Here is a 22127-nt window from a genome sequence, read left to right as displayed (position 1 = left end):
ACAGTAGAGTATTTTTCATGGACAGCTGCTGTAAAATAACACAGTGAACTTAATCCTTTGTATATTCTGCAAGTGTAGTACCTAATTCCCAGTCAATGGAAATTCCCGGTGAGTATCTGAAGAATAGCCTTACTGTTCTTGGGGCTATTTCAGTCAGTGATGTAGTGTGCACATTGTCAGACATACATTTTTGCTACAATAAGACACTATACAGAGGTTCCTCTTTTATTTACTTAACCTGATGTCTGGATTCTTGTCTGTTTAGGATCCCATGTCAGGTGAAATCTTAGTTCCCATTACCTCAGATTGCCAGTTGTGCTTTACGGATAGCTTCCCAAATTCTTTTGAAGGCCAAATCCTTCTTCCCCATTCCTCATCTCCATCTCTGTACTCTTCATCCACACACAGTCTCCATCACATAAATTTCCTGATTCTTTGCCTCAGTCTCCTTTCTTCCTGGCTTCTTGTCCTGCTTTCTTTGGCCAGTCAGTCCAAGTTCTCTCCCATGCGCCAGTGTCTTAGTAACTCTGTCTCTGCACCTCATCTCCTCACTTTTTCCTAGTCCTAGTGTTCCAACTTCTCTAGTTCCCTGTCTTGTATTGGTTTTTCTCCCACAGTTAACTGGACCCCAGTTTCACCTTTTTCTTTATTTCTCCCAAGTCATCATCTCTTTTCCCAGTTTAAATCTCTCCTGTTCTTTCTAGTTCCCAGTCCCAGTCTTCTTGTTCAGTCAGTCCCAATCACCATTTTTATTTCTGCCTGAACAGTCAAGAATGATAGGCATCACAGGAAAAATTCAGCTTCAGCTGTAATGCTGGGCTCTAGCATGATCAAATGCTCTGGAGGACTAGGGGTGGAGTGATGGTGCAAATACAATAGAGCTGGTAAGAAAATGCTAAACTGTTGAAACTACAATGTTCAGCAGGAACATTTCCATGAATTTTCAACCAAAGCAGGTACATCTGAGTCTGAAATCTCTCTGGCTTCCTGTCTAAGTGCTCACTTCTTCCGTTTCTCAGCAACCTGTCCAAGTTGTTGCTAGAAGCCCAGGCTCTCAGACTTCTTAGTTGCCCACCAAATGAGGAGCTTCTTGAGCGCCTAAAACTTGGCCTAACTTGAGCAGGGGGGTCCCCTGACTGTTGCATCCCTTTCTCCCTGTCCCCCAGCTATGGCCCCAGCATACATCACTGGGCACATCTTTTTGAAGTACTAAAATACAGTGCAGTAACTGCCTGTACTGTATGTATGGGCAGTACACACTTAAATTTCCCTATGGCACACTATAAGCAGGGAGCATGCTGCTATGGCGATATAGCTAATGATCATCTATAGACCCTACGTGATTGCTACATCACCATAAGGCAACATGTAGATGTACCCACTGAGACTAAACAGGATGAGAATCACTGGATTGGAGTGTACAATTTACAGACACATTGCCATTACACAAGTGAGATCTGATCCACATAGGGTCAGGTGTCATATGTTAAATACATGACTGCTTTTATTGTTAATGACAGCTAACCTTCTTCTTCCTCTTCTACACTATAAATTAACCTTTCTATAAAACATGAGTGTTTTATATGCTTGTATACTAAGGAACAGTACAGTACAAATTTTACCAAGCTGTATGACAGTATATGCCAGTGCTACTTGTAGGACTACTTAAGCTTAGATGTAGCACTCTGCTAATGTGACTAAGCTAAATCGGTGCTTTTACATGAGATTGTGTTCTGCTGTGTAGACGCACTCAATAAGTCTTTACAGCAAAGACTTTTGTCTACTTTTTTTGTTTCTCTTTTTTGGGAGGATGTGGGGTGTGGGAGTAAGGTTTTAACATGATCTCTTTTTTTCCCCTCAAGTTACTTTGGTATATTTAGGTTAGGTAAAAATTCCCAGAATGAACTCTTAATCAGATTTGAAAATCTGCATATGGGTACAAGCAGGGTCATTTACAGTTGCATTTCATATAGCGTAATTTTGTATTTGTTTAGTGTCTGCTTTGGAAATTCCATATATAAGTATTGTACTGGATTGTAAGGCCTAGTGTGTGGGGAGAAAGCAGGAGCAAAACATGTATTGAGTCTTATATTTGTGCAAAAATAGAGTAAGTAAATTTTTATGCATTTTAATTTGCCTTTATAAGTAGAAGATTAAAACAGCTTTATCTTGTCCCATAGGTACAAATAGTACTGTATCTGCTGACTGCTGCTGCTGGAGTAGAAATCTGGCACAGGCCTATCCTGTTTGGTTATTACATTGTAGATATATTGATACCCTTGGTTGTTGGTAAGTCTCCAAAGTTGTGAAAACAAATACTCTTTTTTCATAACCTATTTTATAACATATTTATTGCTTTTTTTCCTTGCATTAATACTTCTCAGCCACTACAAAAAAGGCATGTATTTAGAATTGTCTTTATAAGGTCAATAGTGGTATAATTTAGAAAATCTACTACAAGGAAATGGGAAACTTTCTCCAAAATTTTCCTCTTTGCATTCCTTCCTTCTGATGCTTACTAATTCACAGCTGATGAACTGAGGATCTTTAGGTCCATCAAAATGCTGGTGCTTCTGATTGTCTGACCTTCCAAAAATTCAAGCGTAGCTAATGGCACACAAGTAAAAGATGACTTACATAGATAGCATAAGCATAATGCTTTAATCCATGGTGCAATAGCTATTACTGGTCCAAATCATGTTGAGAGAGGAGAAATATGGTTATTTCTTATTTTAAAAAAATGTTAATTGACAAACTGTAAGTCTGATCAGCAAGCTATTTGGATTTTAAATTTGTGTTATATAAAATGCTTGTGGAACACAATTGATACATTTCACTTCCTCCTTCTCCATGGTATTATTTAATAGTTTCATAGGGAGGAAGGGACCTGAGCAGATCATCAAGTCCGACACCCTGCCATGGATAGGAAAGGATGCTGGGGTCAAATGACCCCAGCTAGGTGGCTGTCTAGCCTCCGTTTGAAGACCCCCAGGGTAGAAGCGAGCAGCACTTCCCTTGGAAGTTGGTTCCAGCTCCTAGCTGCCGACTGTGAAGTAGTGCCTCCTGATGTCCAGCCTGAACCTACTCTCAGTCAAACTTGTGGCCGTCATTCCTAGTTACTCCTGGTAGTGCTCGGGGGAAGAGGGACTCTCCTGTTTCCCGCTGGTTCCCCCTGTAAGTTTATAGACAGCTACCAGATCCCCTCTGAGCCTTCTCTTGTGGAGGCTGAACAGGTTCAGGTCCCGTAGCCTCTCTTTGTAGGGCCTGCCCTGCTGCCTTCTGACTAGGTGAATGGCACTCCTCTGGACCCTCTAGGTGCTGTCCACATCCCTCCTGAAGTGCAGCGCCCAGAACTGGACACAGTACTCCAACTGCAGCCTGACCAATGTTGCATAGAGGGGGAGGATCACCTCCTTGGACCTGCTCGTGATATATCTGTGGATGCATGACAAGGTGTGGTTAGCCTTACAGATCGCATCCTCACTTTGGCACCCCGTGTTCATTTGGAAATCAATAGTGATTCTAAGATCCTTTTCTGCCTCTGTGCTGATGAGAAGGAAGTTCCCCAGCCTATAGGTATGCTGCTGGTTCTTCCTCCCCAGGTGCAGTACCTTGCACTTGTCGGTATTGAATCCCATCCTGTTCTCATCCACCCACCCCTGCAACCTGTCCAGATCTAGTTGTAGCCTGTCCTTCCCTTCTAGCGTGCCCACTTCTCCCCACATCTTATTTGCCACCCATCTGACTGTGTCGGCATCAACGCCACGTTTGCCTAATTTTTTAATGAGAATGAGGTGAGAAACAGTGTCAAAGGCCTTCCTAAATTCCAGAAAGACTACGTCCACTGTGACACCTGTGTCTAAGGATTTTGTGACCTGGTTGTAAAAGGCAACCAGGTTGGTCTCACAGGACCTGCCCCTAATGAACCCATGCTGGTTGCCCCTGAGCATAATCTCCCCTGCTGGTCCCTTGCAGATGTGCTCCTGGATAATTTTCTCAAAGAGCTTCCCCAGGACCGAGGTAAGACTAACAGGCCTATAGTTTCCCAGGTCCTCCTTCCTCCCTTTTTTGAAAATGGGGACCACATTAGCTCTTTTCCAGTCCTCTGGCACCTGGCCATAGCACCATAAGTGCTTGTAAAGCCGTGCCAGGGGTCCTGCAATGACTTCTGCCAATTCCCTCAGCACCCTGGGGTGGAGATTATCTGGACCTGCTGTTTTAAACACACCCAGCCACACCAGAAGTTCCCTGACTAGGTCCTCCCTGACCCTAGGCCTGGCTGTGCCTCTCTTGAATCTGTCCAGGATCCTGGTGAGGGGATGTCCCAGTCCTTGCTCAGAAAAATGGGGGGCAAAGATTTGCTAAAGAGGTCAGCTTTATTGTCTGGTGTAACCACCAGATTGCCAAGTGTGTCCTGCAGGGGCCCCACATTACCCGATGCCTTCTTTTTACTCCCTATGTATTTAAAAAAGGACTTCTTGTATCTTTGATCCTGGTCGCTAGTCCTAGTTCTGTGTCCACCTTAGCCTTCCTAACAGCCCCAGTACAGTCTTGAGCAACGGAGGTATAATCCTCCTTGGTGATATCCCCTCTCTTCCACTGGATGTACGCCTCCTTTTTAGCTTTCAGATGTTCCTGAATGGTGAGCCATGGGGGCTTTTGAGCACTCTTTGATTCGCGTTGGGACTGTCACCCTTTGGACTTGGAGGATCATCTCCTTAAGGAATGACCACTTGTCTTGGACTCCCAACTCCCCTCCCCTCCGGGACCTCAGTGCCTCACTGACTAATCTCCTTAACTCATTAAAATCAGCTTTCCTGAAGTCAAGGGCTGCTGCCTTGCTGCAGGCCTTTGATACCCTGTGCTGAATGATCAATTCCAGTAGGCAATGATCGCTATTGTCCAGGTGGTTGGGAATCCGCAGTCCCCTCACCAGGTCATTGCCTTGTGGCCAGGACCAGGTCCAGCAAGGCATATCTCTTGGTGGGACTGTGCAATTCTTGGGTGAGGTGGAGGTCCTATATCTCGGCTAGGAACCTACATGAGTGGTCAGACTTGGCTGACTGCTCCTCCCAGCAGGTGTCCGGGTAGTTTAGGTCACCCATGATGACTACGTCCCTTGACTTAACTGCATCCGTGAGCTGACCTGAGAATTCCTGATCCAGCTCTTCCTCCTGGTTGGGTGGTCTGTAGTAGAGTCCCACTGTTAAGTCCCTTTCCCCATGACCCCCTTGTATTCTAACCCAGAGCACTTCAGTCTGCCCCTCCTCTGATCCAGTGCTGTTTGCTGAGGATGTGTCTTGCTTTTTGACGTACAGTGCCACACCGTCACCTTTCCTCCCCATTCTATCCTGCCTGTACAGTCTGTAGCCCTTGATGTTTACTGCCCAATCATGGGTTGAATCCCATCAGGCTTCAGTGAGCACCACTATGTCCGGGTTTGTGTTAGCTAGCTAGAGGGCAAGTTCCTCCTGCTTGTTCCCTATACTACAAGCATTAGTGTAGAGGCATTTAAGGCCTCCTGTGGGTGCATGCACCACCCCCCTGATCCTAGGACTGTCCAGACACCTGTCATTTATGTGGGTACTTCCTGTGCTTGTCACTTGTCTTGGCTGGGAAGTGTCGTCGTGTCCCCCTGTGGCCCCATCCCCTATTATCTTTATAGCTCCTTATTTCTTGCAGTTGTGCAGTTCCAGGACTTAGCTAGAATGTTAAGAAATGAACCTGTACATTGTATTCATTTTGTTTCATTAGGTGTCTTGTGTCAGTGAGTTAATTAAAAATAGAAGAAGATGTTCTTGTTTCAGTGAACTGTTTAGCACATCCAGTTTAGAAGTGCTCCCTAGGAAATATTTGCATTCTCTAAGCCAAATAAAGTTTGTGTACAGATTTAACAGCAATTACACACTAGGAGCTCTGTAAATTTATCTGAGGGGAAAATTTAAATGTGTGTATTAAATACACACACATTCCACCTTCCCTTCTTTCCCAATCTCAAAAGGTTGTAAGTTATCATCTTCACCCTCAATTGTCTATGCCAATATTCACAGATTATAAAGATACAGAGGTTCTTCAGGTAGTCCTATACATCACAGTTTAGAAAGGATGTATGTGTTTCTTTTTTCCTTCCTGCTTTATTTAAAATTTAGACTTGTCCAAGGATTGCCAAAACTGTGTAATGTGTAATACATCAGATCCATAACATAAGAATTTTGTGCATGCTGAAGAAAAAAATTATTCAACTGACATAGGCAGATCCAGGATATTGTAAAGAGGGGTGCAGGAGCAGTGATTGGTACTGCAGAGGTAGCTTCATCCCCAGCTTCCACCCCCCTCTCCCCTCCCCGACAGGGTGGGCAGACTACACTGTAGGAATGGCAGCTAGGTATGTTTTTTAAGTCTTTGAATCAGGTAAGATTATTTCTTTCCTCCCCTTGCTTTTGGCAATCCCTCTGTCCTCCTTGGTGCTCAGTGACACTTTTCCTCCCCCATCTTTCCTCCCATTCCATTCCCCTCCTTATCCATCCGCTGCTGTCTCTGGGTGACCCCAGGAGTGGGGGCAGCTCCAGAGCTGCTCCTGCCCTCTCCAGCCAGGCTCAACCGCAGACAGTGGTGGCAGTGGTGGTGGGAAGGTTCCCCCTCCTGTGACTGGTGTCTGGGAACATGTGGGGGATCAGGCAGCTGCTGCTCTCTCTGGCTGATCCTGGCTCCTGGCACAGCCCATCTGGAGTGGGGCAAGAGTGGCTCTGGACCTTCCCCTACTCCCAGGTCAGCCAGGGACAGTGGCAGTAGCAGGCAGGGTAGGCGGAGAATAGAAAGGGGGATAGGTGCCGCTGAGCACCAAGGGCAAGAGAGGGTGCTACTCCTTATCTACTTTGAGGACTTAAAAATTAAGTCCCCAGTTGCTAATCCCATGGCAAAGTCTGAAGTGGGGTGGGGGATGCAACTATGCCACCGCGCCCTTTCTGGATCCATCTCTGGAACATGGCCTAATTTGAGCAGGTTTACAGTAATATCCCATGAGTTAGTCGATTCATTTGGTTGGGGGATGCTCATAAAATGCCCCCTGGTGGCTGGAAATGGGAGAGCAGGGTTGTAGGAATGATTTGTATCCACATAAGACCAGCACAGGAGAAGATGGATGCCAGCCTGTCCAGAAATGGCAGACTGGATGCCTGATAGTGCTATATGCTATCCTGAGCAAATCCATTGAGTGCAGTGTTCCTTTGCTACTCATCTAACTTCTTTTGTTGCTGTCATTAAAAACATGACAAGCAGTGCAGTGAGGAAAATAATAGCCTTCCTTGTGCTTGACAAGCCATGGATGAACCTTTAGTTGGCACTGTTCAGCATGCTAAGAAGATTTGTGGGTTAGAGATACTTTAAAGCTATAAAATCCCCACAGGCAAACTTCTGTTCTTCCTTTGCACTCAACCAAAACCAACCTCAGAGCAAAACTTGTTGTAATACAACTTTAGAGTTACAAGCAACCATTTATATATTTCATGCTAGTCAGGCAAGGGTGATGTGAATGTGTAGGTCTGAATGTTTCCTCCATCACTGGTCCTGACAGATTGAATATGCATAAACCAAGAAAGGCCTTAAAAATGTTCCCTGTCATAGAGCAGCTCCAATGCTGTTACTGGAACTTGCTGTTATCTATGACTGTTTTTAAGTTTGAGAACACCCCCGAAAATACATTATTTTGGTTAGTTATTACTGAGTTGTCATAGCCTTTTGTGACCCTCTTAAAATCCATCTTCCAGTTTATTTTTATGCGCTTTCCAATCCAATTCTAAAAGCAATTGAAAGCAAATGAGAGTTAGTGGAACTGATGTTGAATCAGAGGGTATTTGCCTGAATTTGGCTGCAGAATTAGGGTGGCTATTATAGAGGACATTCTGGTTTTCTGCTACTTGGGCCTCTGTCCTCTATTGATACGAAACCCAATACCTTTATGTCCTTTATTTTTCTCCTCAAGAGAAAAATAGAGAACATAAAGGCGTTTGGTTTCATATCAATAGAGGACAGAGAACAACCAGGCTGCCCTCTATGATGGCCACCCTATGCAGAATTGTGACCTGAAATGGTTACCATTTGATAGCTATTCATTAGCCTATGTGCAATAAGCAGGTTCCATTCAGTTATTAGTACCTTGGGATCCATATCACAAGATCCTGTGGTTTCTTAAAATGGTGTCAAAGATACAGTAAGACATGAAGAGGTAGAAGAAATAAAATACTTTCTCTTAGAGGTTACCTCTCATTGTAGAGTGGGGACACATAGGCAGGATAGCAAGAAACATGTTATTGCACTGCTTCTAAAAATGCTCTCTCTAGCACTTTCAAATAAGTGCCTTTCCCAGGTACTTAAAGAAAAAAACAAAGCAATACAAAATTCTAAAACTTTTTACGTGTTTGTTTCCCAGGCCCCAACCAGGGTTATTAAATCTTAATTGGGCATCACTTAACCATTTGGCAGTATTTATTGGTCACTAGTGGTCAATTAAAAATAATCCTATACCTCCTTAATCAATACTTAGCAAAGTATCTGAGTACAGTTTCATGCCTGTCCTCCCTCTGTACACATGCTCCAGGAGCTCAGCTGTAGTGGTGAAAATAGCTGTGTTTTAGCTTATGCTTTTTACAGTGTAAAGAAATTAAAGGTAGAAGATCAAGGATGAGGTTTGCAAATGCCTTGAAACATATTTTGTAAAAGTGGAATAGCTCCTAATATAACGATGAGAACATTTCGAGAGAAACTGTAATTTTACCAGGTGACATGCGTTTCCTTAGAATTGTTATAACTGGAGTTACAGAGTAGACAACATTTACAAAAAGCAAAGGAGATACAGATGTTTAAGTCTATCAGATCTTCAAGGGAAGGATCTTCTTTCCTTCCTTGTTAAGCACCTAGCACGCTGTAACTGCCTGAAGGAAAGCCAGGGTCTGTGTCACTGCACAGAAATCTCAGTTGTCACTGGTTAAGCAGAGAAACCGTTCTAGGAACTTTTATGCCACCCAGTGAAAAGAAGCACATTATATATTTACAATTCCTGGCTCCATTTTCATCACATCTTTAAATGCAAAACCAAACTCTTACATAAACACAAAGCAAAATAAATAAAGTAATTCAGTCTTCAGCACTCCCTATCCTGACTTTCAGACAGGAAAATCTGTTTCTCTCTCAGCAATAAAGTAGTCAAAAGTGTTGAGCCAGGCTATGCTCAGCTGCATCTAATTACCTCAGCCCAACAAGGCCCTATTGAATGACATTTCTTTGTTGGCATTTAACCACAATTACCCCGCAACACCAATTCTTATGTTCCCTGGCTGTTGTAACTGTTTCAGCCCTTCCCAGGGAACCTCAAAGGGCCAGTACTTTTGCCCCCATTGCTTAGACATGATAGTGATATTACAAAAGATTTTTAAAACTATGTTTTCCAAAAAGTAAAATTTTACTTTTGCATGTTAAAGAAATTATTCCTGAATGCGCAGATTTTCCTTGTGCCTGAAGAAGGGTGTTTGTGCCCCCAAACTTGCAAAGAACACTTTTCCCAACTATTTAATTGTCTAATAAAAGATATTGCAACTACCCAAAGACCTTTGTCTGCCTATGTCCTTAGACTAACATGGCTACAACCAACAATCCAAAAAAGATTTCCAGCTTCCTAATACCAATATAAATTGGAGGTTAGAAACTTCTTTGTGGTTTGAAGTGATACTAGAGCTTATATTAGGTTAGTTGTGTATCACTGGTGTGGCTTCAATGGCGCAGCAGGAAGAATATTCTGTAATCTGTGTACTGCTGTATATTTCAGTCCTTTAAGACTGGTTGGTAACTCCAATAACTTGTGTCCACTGAAGTCAGTGTCTGTACTTGTAAAAAGTTCAGTAGTGCAAGGTCAAGCTCTAGATGTGAATAGAGTAATAAGAGCTGTTTGAGGTCTGAAGGTTGAACTTCCTCCAAGGAAATATCTTAAATTTTTACAAGACTATATTACATTTGTTTCTGTGGTATATATTATATTTGGGTTTGCCCTAACTTTTGTGACGGTTGTCTGTGTTGAGTGATGATCACCCATTCTCATGTATGTAGGTTTAATAATAAATCCATTATTGATGATAAACTAATTAATGAAGACCCCAAACCATGGCATTTGAAACCTGACAAATATAGGAATTGTTGTATGGAATCAGTAGCTCACCTCACCCATCTTCTGTCTTGAAACATTTTTCACACTTTTTGAGTTGAAAAAAGTCTATGATGGGAGGGCTGGACCTGATGATCTCATGAGGTCCCTTCCAGCCCCTAATGTCTATGAAATCTATGGAAGTGAAAACGTGAGATTTCCCTTGCTTTCCATAATGTTTTGTTTATTCTTTACCTACTGTTGCAAGTGTGAAAATATTTTTTAAAAGTAGTAAACGTTTTCCTTTCACTTTGTTTTCATCTCGTAACTTCCCTCATTTTGTTCTGAAAAAGTGAAGGAGGGGCAGAAGGAATGAAAAATTGAAAAAAAGGAGAGAAAAAAGAGGGGAGGAAGGGAATATCCATGAATCTAAATTGAAGCCTGAAGCTTTTGATTTTTTGAGAACCTAAATGAAATGGAAAACACCATCCGGAATGAAAGTGGTTGTTTTTTCTTCTACTGTATTTTTTGATTTCCTTTCAAAAGATTCTTGTTAAGCTACTTTTTCCCATAACAAGAAGATTTAATTAAAACTGAATTTTTGGTGGGCAATCTTTTGGCACAAAAATTACATCCTAATAAATTCTTGGGTGTACTGCTATCTTGCGGCTCTGAGCCCCACAGGTTTAATTTTGAACCATGTTAAAAACAATTCCTTAGACTGTACGATATAAATATCCCAATGAAAGCAGGGCTTCACTGAAGTGGATGGTATACAAGTAGACAAAAAATGTGAGTCTCTTTCCCCAAATCAGAGGAATCAGTATTTGTTCTGCATGTGTGAAAATCAGCATCTCTAATACACCTCTTTATTTAGGTGCGTAGTGAGGAGTTAGAAAATAATTTGAGGTATTCTAGTGTGAAACTGTTGATGTTAATATGCTACCAGAGGTCTCATAAATAAAGACAGAAAATTAAAGCTAGAAATCCTAGTTTTCAGGGCTCTGTTCCAATTATTAGGTCAGTGGTTCTCAACCTTATTAGAATCAAGGCACCCCTCATTAGACTTGAGGCGTTCCTTGGAAAATGCTACCTCTTAGCTTTCACTCATTTTTTTGACTATTAAAAATAATAGAGCAATTCTTCTGCTCTAAAGATCTCAGAAACACCACAACAGATTAGAAATGTTTTTGACACCATGGATTTTTATTTAAAATCTCTATCTTTATCTTGTGAATCATATGTAGGTACTTCTATACCTAACAGTGCAAATATAGTGCAGTGTCCCACTAAAAGGAACTTGTGTTACTTTGGTTGAGGAACAATGCTGCTTCTTACTGGCAGGATTGCTCTCATTATTAGATTGATCCATATGCCAAGGTATCAGTGGGCACGTCTACATGAGATGCTTTACTGTGCAGTACAGCAAATTACTGCGTAGTAAGTGTCACCATCTGCATGTGCAGACCCTTACAGCACAGTAATTTGCTTTACTTGGCAGTTAATTTGCTACCTACAAATGCAAGTAGCAAATTAAATGTCAAGTAATCTGCTGCACATGTAGATGGCTGACTGGGATCAAATTTGCTCCTGGTCAGCTGAGCAAAAGGGGGTAGAAGACTGCTCCCTGCTTCTAGGAGGTGCCTGCTGGTGGGGCAGGCTCTGCCACTGGAGCCCTCGTGGGGACAACGTCCCCCTGACCCAGCAGCAGGGAGCTCCCAGGCCCTGCTCTGTGATTGTGATCAAGGAACAGGGCTCGGGAGATTGCTCCCTACCCCAACTCTGCCATTGTGGAGTGGGGGCTGGAGATTGCTCCCAGACCTAGCTCCATGATTGCAATTGTGGTGCTGGGAGCAATATCCCAGGCTCCGCTCCACAATCCTTACATGGGGAGAGTTTCCTGCCCAGCCTGGAGTGAGCTGGGACCTGCCCCTGACCAGGACAGATCCCAGCCAGCCTTGAGCTGCATGGGGAAGTCTGTACATTCAGTCTAGAGCTGGCTGGGGACTTTCCCATTCTGGGCAGTCCCCAGTCAGCTCTGGACTGCATGTACAAACTTCACTGTGAAGCCCAGTGCTGGCCGGGAACTGTTCTGATCATGGGCAGGTCCCAGCTCCTAAGCTGCCCCACCAGTGGACTAGGGAAGGAGACTGGGACCTTCCACTCCCCCACAGCTCTTTCCAAGCCCCCTACCCCTAATTGGAGAGCTGCCCTCGGGCTAGCCTAGATCACCCCTGGGTGCTGCAGGGCCAGAGCGGGTGGAATCAGGCTGCTGCCAGGAGTAGAAAATCTGCTTCGAAATCGGCACACGTGTAGACACCTGCCCAGGGTGACTTTACTTTGGAGTACCATATTTCACAGTATATAAGTCAAGGTTTGAATCCCAAATATTGACCCTTAAATTTCCACCTCGATTTATACACTGTAACCAGGGCCCAGCCTGGCCAGCACACAGCTTCCAGCCAAGGCTGCTGCTGCCACTGCTGCAGCTGCTGGGGTACTCAGCTTCCCTGGTGTCCAGTGGCTCTTTGTCTCCCTGCTGCAGTGGTTGGGGCATCAGGTAGGGAAATGGTAGAGATGGGGGAGTTGCAGCACAGAGCATGGGGCTGAGGCTGGCGGGAGCGTGAAGCCCATGCTTAGGGGGGCGGTGGGAATGTGGAGCTTGAGTGGACAGGGTGTGGGTATGGGGAAAGGTGTGGGCATGTGGGGTGTGAGAGAGGGTGGCGGGTGTGGGGACACCCCACACACACTTCCCCCCACCCCATGGTGCACAGCAGGCAGCAGGCAATAGGTGCTCATGGCCCATGCAGGCGCTGCTGCCTTGTGGCGTGTGGCTCTACTGGTACTTGTGTGTCACTGGGGAAGCTTTGCGCACTGGAGCTGGCTGCCTTTCCTGCCCCCTGCCTGTGTGCAGTGGCAAGGAGCGCAGCCTGCCTGGGTCACCTCTATTGTGCCACTCACAGGGGCTGGGGTCGGAGCCAGGCTTAGTGCTTAGCTGGTGGAGCCCAGGCAGTGCTGGCCCCACCCCCTGTGAGCAGCGCAGCCTGGGCCACACCATCCAAGTACCAAGCCTCGCCCCGGCCCCTCTGGGTGTGCTGACCTTGTACATGTCCACCCCCCATGTGTCCTGCCTGCAATGAGGGTGCGCAGGGGCCAGTATCAGTTGACCTCATATTTCTGATCTGATCCAAAAAGTTAGCTTGACTTATACATTGGATCTATGAAAATCCTAATTTTTTGACTCAGAGAAATGGGGTCAACTTCTACACCGTGTTGACTTGTACACTGTGAAATACGGTAATCCCATCCAGCAGCATTTTCACCTCTAGGTGTACCCAGTATGGAGGGGGTAGGAAAATGATAGTATTTTAATTTTTATTCCTGGGGACAAAAAACCCCCTGTTTTTTTATATTATGATTAATAGTCATGGTTAGAATTTCACATTTGCTTGGTAAGGAAAGGATTTTTTTTCTCCTATCAGTTTTAAAGTATACATAAATCACTTTTAATATTAACCCTGTGCAATATATTGCAAAGGCCTTTTTGACTGTAATCCATAAGGTGGGCATTCATATCTCATGGGTTAATTCATTTTAAAGACTAAGCATCATAACAAACATTCAAATCTCCACTGGCTAAAGGCAACTGACTGTTGTGTCACTGCTTGGAGTCTATTTACTCTGCTTTTGATTTACCAAGAGACATTGCTACAGAATGAGACATTGCTACAGAATTTACGCTCCCTCCCACTGTATCTAGAATACTTACAGCTTCTGTCAACCTCAGGAGCAGGAGTGCAGGTGTCTTGAATGCTAATACAAACCACCGATCAAAGCCCAATTAAATGCATGTCTTAATGGTAAATGAAGGGAGATCATTTATTTTTATTTTCAATATATTGCCTATATATATTATCTCAAGTGCATACTGATGATTCATTTCATAGTGATTTCTCATCATTTTTATTGCAGATTAAATAATCATGCTGAATAGTCTTTGGGTAGCTCAGAGTATTAAACGTTAAGCCTAGGGACAGACATTCAAAAAGCTGAAGCCTAAATTGATTCAATCTTTGAAGTTTAGTCTAACCTGTCTGGGTTGAACCGATTTGCAAGTGCACAAACTGAACTGAAAAAATGCAGACACACGCTTGCAGTCACTCAGGCCAGGAGCTGGGGGGTGCTAGAGTGGGCCCTTGGCTGCAAAGAAGCTGTGCTGTGGGTGAGGCGTCGCCAGCCTGGGCAGTAGCCTGGGCTGACGTGGCCAATTTCTCCCTCTCTGTCCTACTGGCATGGACCTGGGTCGGGGTCTGCCAGCTTCTCCCCTCTTGCTGCTGCAGTGGTGGGGACAGGCACAGCCAAACACCGGTTGGCATAGCCCTCTGAGGCAGAGGGGGCAGGGAGGGAGGTTATTCCCTCCTCTACCCTCAGTGTACCACAGCTGGGTCTGCCTGCCCTGACTGTTGCTGCTCACTCCCTGCTTGGGGCAAGCAGCAGAAGAAGCCTCTTCCTGCCCCCTCCACCAGATGCCAGAGGGAGCGGGGAATAACCCTGCTCCTTGCCCCCTGCTTAAGGGGCCCTGCCAGCCGGCCTCTGGCCACACCTCTGCCCAGCTGATGGAGCGGCAAGGGGGCAGTACTCTTGATGGGGCAGCATCCCCTGTTATGGTGTCTCTTCCCAGCACAGGGCCACACTGCGAGGTGGGCATTCCCCTACCAGGAAGGGGCTCATGCTCCAGGAAATCATGACAGGAGCTGCTTCCCTCATCACAATTAAGCCCCCTTGCTGCTCCAGGAGCTTGGCGGGGATGGGACCAGAGGCAAGCCAGCAGAGCTCCTTAGGTGAGGGGCAGGGAGCAGAGTTATTCCCCCCTCTGACCCTGGGGAACCGCAGTGAGGTCTGCCTGCCATGATTGCTGCTGCCACTTGCTCTGCACCTGGGGCCAGTGACAGAATAAGCCCCCTCCAGCCCCCCTCCCTCCAGTGTTTCCTTCCTCCAGCATCTGGTGGAGGGGGCAGGAAGGGGCTTATTCTGCTGCTTGCCCAGGCACATAGTGAGCGGCAGCAGCTGTTGCGGTGAGCAGACCCTGCTGCGGTCCCGCAGGGGCAGAGGAGGGAATAACCCAGGGGAGCAACTGTGATGGGGGCAGCAGCTGTCATGGTTTCCCAGAGTGTGAGCCCCTTCCCGGGGGCTTGCACTGGTGGGGCTTGGGGAGAGGCTTGTGCCCCCCAGATACCATGACAGGGACTGCTGCCCCTATCAAGAGCCCTTCCCCCTTGCCGCTCCAGTGGCCGGGTGGGAGCATGGCCAGAGGCCAGCCGGCACGGCCCCTTAGGTGAGCCAGCAGGCTCCTGTCTGTGGCCAGTGTCTGGCCAGGTCCCTGCCCTTGCCTGTCCCTGCTCCAGCTGGGGAGCAGAGGGGTTGGGCTGGAATAGAGAGCCCTGTCCAGAGAGCATGCTGGGATGCTGGGGGACTCTGGTTTAACTTAAACCATGAAGGAGTCTGAGACAGACATTGTATAAACCAGTTTGAGTTTAATCACTTAAATCTGATACTATGTTCAACCAGGTTTATCTCAAACTGGTTTCAGCCATTTTGAAACTGGCTTATATGCACTGAACTTCTGTTCTATTACAGGTTTAAACCAGTTTCTGATCACTTAAACTGGTTTATGTGTAATGTCTTTCCTTAGCCTAAGGGTCCCAAAGAAGAATGCCCTGCATTTGAAAGCCTATCTAAATCTATCCCAACAATTTAGTTGGTCCAATAAAAACGATTGTCAAGAAAAATCCTTTCCTCTTAAACACTGAAGAATATATTTGCAACCTTCTGCAGTTCACTTTGACTTTGGCTAGACTAGTGTTAAACTCATGTGTGTCACTGGCTTAGGGCCTGTTTTAGCAGTGTTATGGAACAATGAATGAAACCTGATTGCAGCAGAGGTGTGCACTAACCCCCCCTTTAATTGTATTTAAGCTCCTTTTTTGGAGCAAGGTAGTGGAGACAATTCTGAGACAATTAGAGTGACCACCTAAAACAAAGGCCACAAGCAAGGCCAGACAGAAATGAAATTGTGTGGGAAGATGGGTTTCAGTGAAATCTGAATGTGAATACAAGGGCTGGCAACTTGTTTGGTAGAGTTGTCTTTGCATGCTGCAAAAACAGATAGCAAGAAAAGGACTGGTAGCATTGCTCTGGGCAGAGCCTGGTAAGCAGAGAAACTTGTCTCCATTGATTGATTCATACTGTATTTAGGAAAATAGGACTCTGCAATTCTGTTTATTTACAAAAAATGTATAAAGAGAAGTCTGAAGCTATAAATCAGTTTCTCCTAACAAAAACAGCCATTAAAACCCTGAATATTGACTAACTGCTATTGTCAAGAGGAATGAAAGTATATTTACTGCCTTGTCTATACTAGACTTTAGAAATGAGGCTGATAGCTTGTTGTCTAATATGCACCTTGCATCCTAGTCTAGAGAAAACCTTTGGTGGCTTGGATGTGTACCTGCTGTGTGCTCAAAATATTTTACATGTGCAGTCTTAAAATATGCATACAAACATTAAGTTTGAAAATTCTAAATTTCTTTTGCAAGTAATTTTTTTTAGTTTGTGAGTGGTTCAAACTTTAACATTTTGAACAGAAATAAAATATAAAGTTATAGCCAATAGGCAGCCCATTGCCTAATCATGTTTGCCCAATATATTTAGAAATTAAATTAAAAAAATTCTGTTTTCCAGAAATATCTAATAGTGAGAATCAAACTGTTTAGTAAAAAGCTGGTTTTCCAGATGCATGTTAAGTACTGCTAAATATTAACCATTTTAGCAGATTTTGGTTTTTGGCACTTAGCTGTATTAAACATTCAGTGATCTGAAGACTTTTTTCCAGCTGTCTCACTCTTCTACATGAAGAGAAAAAAACAGTTTTCAAGGCTCTGAGATTCCAAACATTTCAAAGTTATTTTTCCAGGTGTTAAGTGTGTAAATATCCATTTTTAGCTGCTATTGAGCATAGAAGATGTTTTCAATCTGGAAACTGACAGAGGAAGTAGTATAGTGAGGATACAGACCACTTAGAGCCATTTTCATCTCGGACCGTGAGAAGTAGGGGCTACATTTTTAGTGGTGCAGACTGAAAAACAGTAGTGTAGGGAAAAAACTGAGCACCTGGGACATGGGGGCAACATTGACTTCTGGTTGCCATGCAGTTGAAATCAAGGCTTCCAGCTGCAGCCACTTTTTTCACCTCCCACCGTTCCACCTATACCGCAAGTCAGCTGTCAAGGCAATTGCGTTGTTTGCCCTGCCCTAGTTACTTTACTGCCAAAAAATTACTAAACTGCTCTGCAGCATTCCTGAAGTAGGTCACTGCATCCCCTCTTCCAAGTTTTTCATCTCAAATGAGATATTTTTGAAAAATAAATAATCAGAAGGAATGCAATTACCCTTTCTACTTGAATCTAAAATGAGGTGCCCTCTCCCCAGCCCCCCAAACAACATAGGGAAGAAAGCCCTTTGTCTTAGATTTGCATACAAAGCCAGTGGGGGCAGGTGGCTGCTGTGGCTCTGACTTTGGCCCTGAGCCCAGGTCAGGGCCAGAGTTAAACCTATAGCAACTGCCTGCCCCTCACTCCATTTGTCTTGAACCTTCTTCCCTCCCCTGCCCACTTTCCCTCCCCTTACTGCGAGTCACAGCTTGGCTCCCTCTTGGGCTGGATTTTCTCCCAGGCATGGAGCACATGGAAACTCCTTCCCCTGCCTGGTCAATCAGCAGTGCTGCTGCTGCTGCATGGTCCAGCAAGAGCTGTGCTTCCATATGCTGTGCTCCAGGGAGGGTATAGAGCCTGAGCTGTGTCTGACAGTGGGGGAAGGGGTGAAAGGGCAGAGACTGGGGAGCTGGGGGGCAGGGAGAAGCAGAAACTGTGGGGAAATGGGGGAAAGGCAGAGGGTGTGGGGAGCTGGTGGTGGGAGGGTGCAGGTGGCAGCAGGGGCAGGAAGGCTGCAGGGGGAAGAAGTGGGGGCAGGGAGCGCAGAAGGCAAGGGGTTCACCTGATTCCCACCAGCCTGTAGCAGTGGAGGGAGAGGGAAAACAAATTTAAGGCAACCCTTGAATAATTGGATTTTGTACCTGGAAAATTATAACACATTTACAACTTTTCCATATATAGAATATAAATATTGGGGGGGGATCAGCTTATATTCAGGGTCATCTTAAATTCAAGTAAATATAGTTTCATAGTTTGTAGGGTCGGAAGGGACCTGAGCAGATCATTGAGTCTGACCCCCTGCCATAGCAGGAAAGAGTACTGTGGTCAAACAACCCCGGCTAGGTGTACATCCAGCCTCCTCTTAAAGACCCCCAGGGTAGAAGCCAGCACCACTTCCCTTGGAAGTTGGTTCCAGACCCTAGCCGCCCTGACCGTGAAGTAGCGCCTCCTGATATCTAACCTAAACCTACCCTCTGCCAGCTTGTGACCGTTGTTCCTAGTCACTCCTGGTAGTGATCGGGAGAACAGGGACTCCCCCAATGCCTGCTGATCTCCCCTGACTAGTTTGTAACAGGCCACTAGATCCCCCCCTCAGCCTTCTCTTGTGGAGGCTGAACAGGTTCAGGGCCCGGAGCCTCTCCTCATAGGGCCTGCCCTGCTGCCCCCTGATCATACAAGTGGCCCTCCTCTGGACCCTCTCCATGTTGTCCACATTCCTCCTGAAGTGTGGTGCCCGGACCTGGACACAGTACTCCAGCTGCAGCCTGACCAGTGTCACATAGAGGGGGAGGATCACCTCCCTGGACCTGCTTGAGATGCATCTGTGGATGCATGACAAGGTGCGGTTGGCCTTCCTAACTGCCTCCCAACACTGCCGGCCCATGTTCATCTTGGAGTCAATGATGACTCCAAGATCCTTTTCTGCCTCTGCACTGACGAGAAGGGAGATCCCCAGCCTGTAGGTATGCTGCTGGTTCTTCCTCCCCAGGTGCAGTACCTTGCACTTGTCAGTGTTGAAACCCATCCTGTTCTCATCCACCAACCCCTGCAACCTGTCCAGTTCTAGTTGTAGCCTCTCCCTCTCTTCTAGTGTGCCCACCTCTCCCCACATCTTATTGTTTGTTTAAAGTATATCGACCCAAAATTGACACCAGTATATTGGATTGCAACTCATTAACCAAGTCTTCAAACATCAAGAACAATCAATTATTATATGTCAACTCTGTTCTTTATAGCTCACTCTAAGGATAATGCACTTATCAAAAACAAATCAACAAATGTTGTTCAGAATAGGAAGGGATGGAGAAAAAACAGCTGAGATGAGCCATTGCTATCTTCTCTGAAGTTATTACTCATTGCAATCATGTCCTAGTTATGCTGGATACATATAATGTTTGCTGTTTAATGCAACATAATGTCTAGTTTACAAGTCCATTATACTCTGCAACCTGCCCACTTAAAAAAATGACCTGTCCATATAAGTCTTGCTGCCTTGAGTAGAATGTTTTGTTCTAATTTTATTGCTTTGCTAGGAACTTTTAGTTTCTGTTGTTTCCTAAAATCCTGTTTTCCAGTAGTAGCAGAACAGTGGTCATTGAAGGTGTCACATCCAGACTTCTCCTCTGTAACAGTCTGCAAGAATTTCAGGGCATAGCCTCAGTTTACCTGTTTAATCAAATTGTAATTAATTACCATTACACTAGGATTACAGGTCAATATTGGACACTGAATGAGTTTATAATTTTAATAAATCATTCTTAGCACCTTTCCCACATCATGTGCATGTGGGACCCTCCTGCATGACACCTCACCTCATCTGCAGCTCCTTGCAGGCTTCCTTGTGGCACTACACTGCACAGATGCTCTGGGTTGCTGGCTTGTTGCATTGCTCCACCTCTTGGGGAAGGGGCATGCAGCAGAAGCCTGGGGAGGGTGGGGAAGCCCTGAGACTCCAGCTTCTGCTGCAGCCAGAGCAGTAAGGGATAGTGGCGACTAGGTGGGAGACAGGGGGCTACATATTAATCCCTTATGGGCCATATGCAGCCTTCAGTCTGCCAGTTGGACAGCCCTGATCTAAACAATTACATTTTTAAGAAGTCAAAGCTATCTTTGTTCCTAATATGCATTGGATGCTAAAATGTTTGATGGCCGTCAGCAGTCTGTGACATATCCAAAATTGTTAATCCAAGGATTGTTCATGGTCAGCATTATTTAGTTATTTCTAACTAAAGTGACACTTCATAAAAATAGCAAATGGTTGGCAACTAATGGCCTCTGAATTCTATTTCTAGCTCTAGTGTCTATTTCTGTTCCTCTTGGTTGCTTTTTTTCTAACAAATCAAATTTAGGATTGCAGCAGGAAATTTAGATTTAACCTCAAGAGTCAATGTTTTGTCTCATATCTACTCTAATGTGATGCAGATGTTGGGACTGTTGTATATAACTCAAGATTTTATTGAACTAGCCCTCCTGGCTTAATAGAAAACATAGCAAACTTCAGTGCACATTAAACACAGACAATTCTGAGGACAGCAATCTTGAGAACATATATTTACAAAATGCTTGAGATTTTTTTTTCAAACTGCAAGTCCCTCAGCTGTTCTGTATGAATGAGGAAGGGGAGAAGAAAGTGAGGGTTAACTAAAATGTAAAAAAAAAAAAAGTAAGACAAGACCTCAAAGGATTTACAGGCTGATTTTTTTCCCTGTTTTTATGTTAATAATTTGGTAGTTGTTAGCAAATTTATGGGCTGTACTGAGTATTTTTTAAACATCAGATGCATCATCCCTTATCTTGACCCCTCCTATTCTAGTTTTCCCTTTTTAGTTAGTTTATGAGGGGCTAAATAACTTATTGGTGAACACCAAAATATTTTGAGCTAACAAAACACTGTACTGTGCCATGTGAACCCCAAAACACACTAACTTTAAATTGTTCCTTCACAACTTTATTTTTACTGAAGCATGAATTTTCTTATTTGTAAAACAGTATTAAAAACTGCTGTTATTCTGTGGAACCAGTTAAGCATCATTCTGGCTCATAATTAAGATATTACAAAATGTAAGGCTATAAACTAAAGTTACATCACCAGAGGGTGCTCTTCCTCCCCACAACACAATACTAATCTTGTTATATCAGCTTCATTTTAAATTTCTGCAGTCTGTGCAGTGCAATCTTCAGGCAAAAAATAGATTGGATAGAAAGCACTTGATAGCCAATCAGAAAGGAAGAAAGGAAGATAGAGGTATACAGAAAAATTGTCACAGCAGTAGTGCAGATATCTACTTACTATCATGATGACCAATATTGTTTCCTTATGCTCCCTTTGTCTAGCTTTATCCCTCTGTTGACTCTTGTCTTAACCTCCAGACTAAGTCTCTTTGGGGCAGGGATTTTTTACTACAATAGCATTTTGGTCATGACTGTGATTCCTGACTGCTACAGTACACTAATAATAAGAATAAAAATAAGAATAATATGGATGTTAGCATAGTACAAGAGAATCCCCAATTCCTGTCCTGTCCTGTAATTCTAAGATTGAAAGAAAGTCAAAGTGTTAAAAAGTCACTGTTCTGTTTTCAAATAAGGGAATATACAAAATGACAATAACATAATTACAATATTGTGAGTTGATCATTTATAATCACTAGCCCTGGTGTGAAATCATTCAATAGAATCCTTGCATATTAAACTGTGAGCCTAGTATTTCCCTATTAATCAAACTGATCTGAGTAATGAATTTGTCTGTGTTTGTGGTTAATTGTCTTTGCCTGTCTTTTCCATCTGTCTGCTTCTTGTGGTATGTTAATCTCTTACTGCAGGAATGTACTAAACCTAGAAGCACTGGGACCTGCTCTCAGCTGGGGAATCAAAGATGCTACTGTAATGCAAATAATACATGTTATTGAACTGCAGGGAAATCTTTAGTTATGACATTGACATCAGTGCATTTTCCACCCTTAATGCCTCAAAATGTCTGCTGCTTGTCTTATAATAGAAGAAAA

The 22127-nt window shown here is 44.3% G+C and overlaps 1 protein-coding gene across 2 annotated transcripts in view; it reads left to right on the top strand.

Annotated features, from left to right (window-relative positions):
- Positions 1-22127, top strand: part of LOC149869207 (ethanolaminephosphotransferase 1-like) — an 85779-nt gene that overhangs the window by 48463 nt on the left and 15189 nt on the right. For both annotated transcript variants that reach the window (XM_090039931.1, XM_090039930.1), the window contains one exon: positions 2181-2289. In XM_090039931.1, the coding sequence (XP_089896057.1) occupies positions 2181-2289 (109 nt within the window). The remainder of the gene's footprint in view (positions 1-2180; positions 2290-22127) is intronic.

This window comes from Crocodylus siamensis, chromosome 3 (assembly GCF_052110815.1).
Source record: "Crocodylus siamensis isolate JL-2025a chromosome 3, ASM5211081v1, whole genome shotgun sequence".
Lineage (NCBI taxonomy): Eukaryota > Metazoa > Chordata > Crocodylia > Crocodylidae > Crocodylus > Crocodylus siamensis.
The sequence above is the reverse complement of the archived record's forward strand: the minus strand, read 5'-3'. Positions and strand labels throughout refer to the sequence as shown.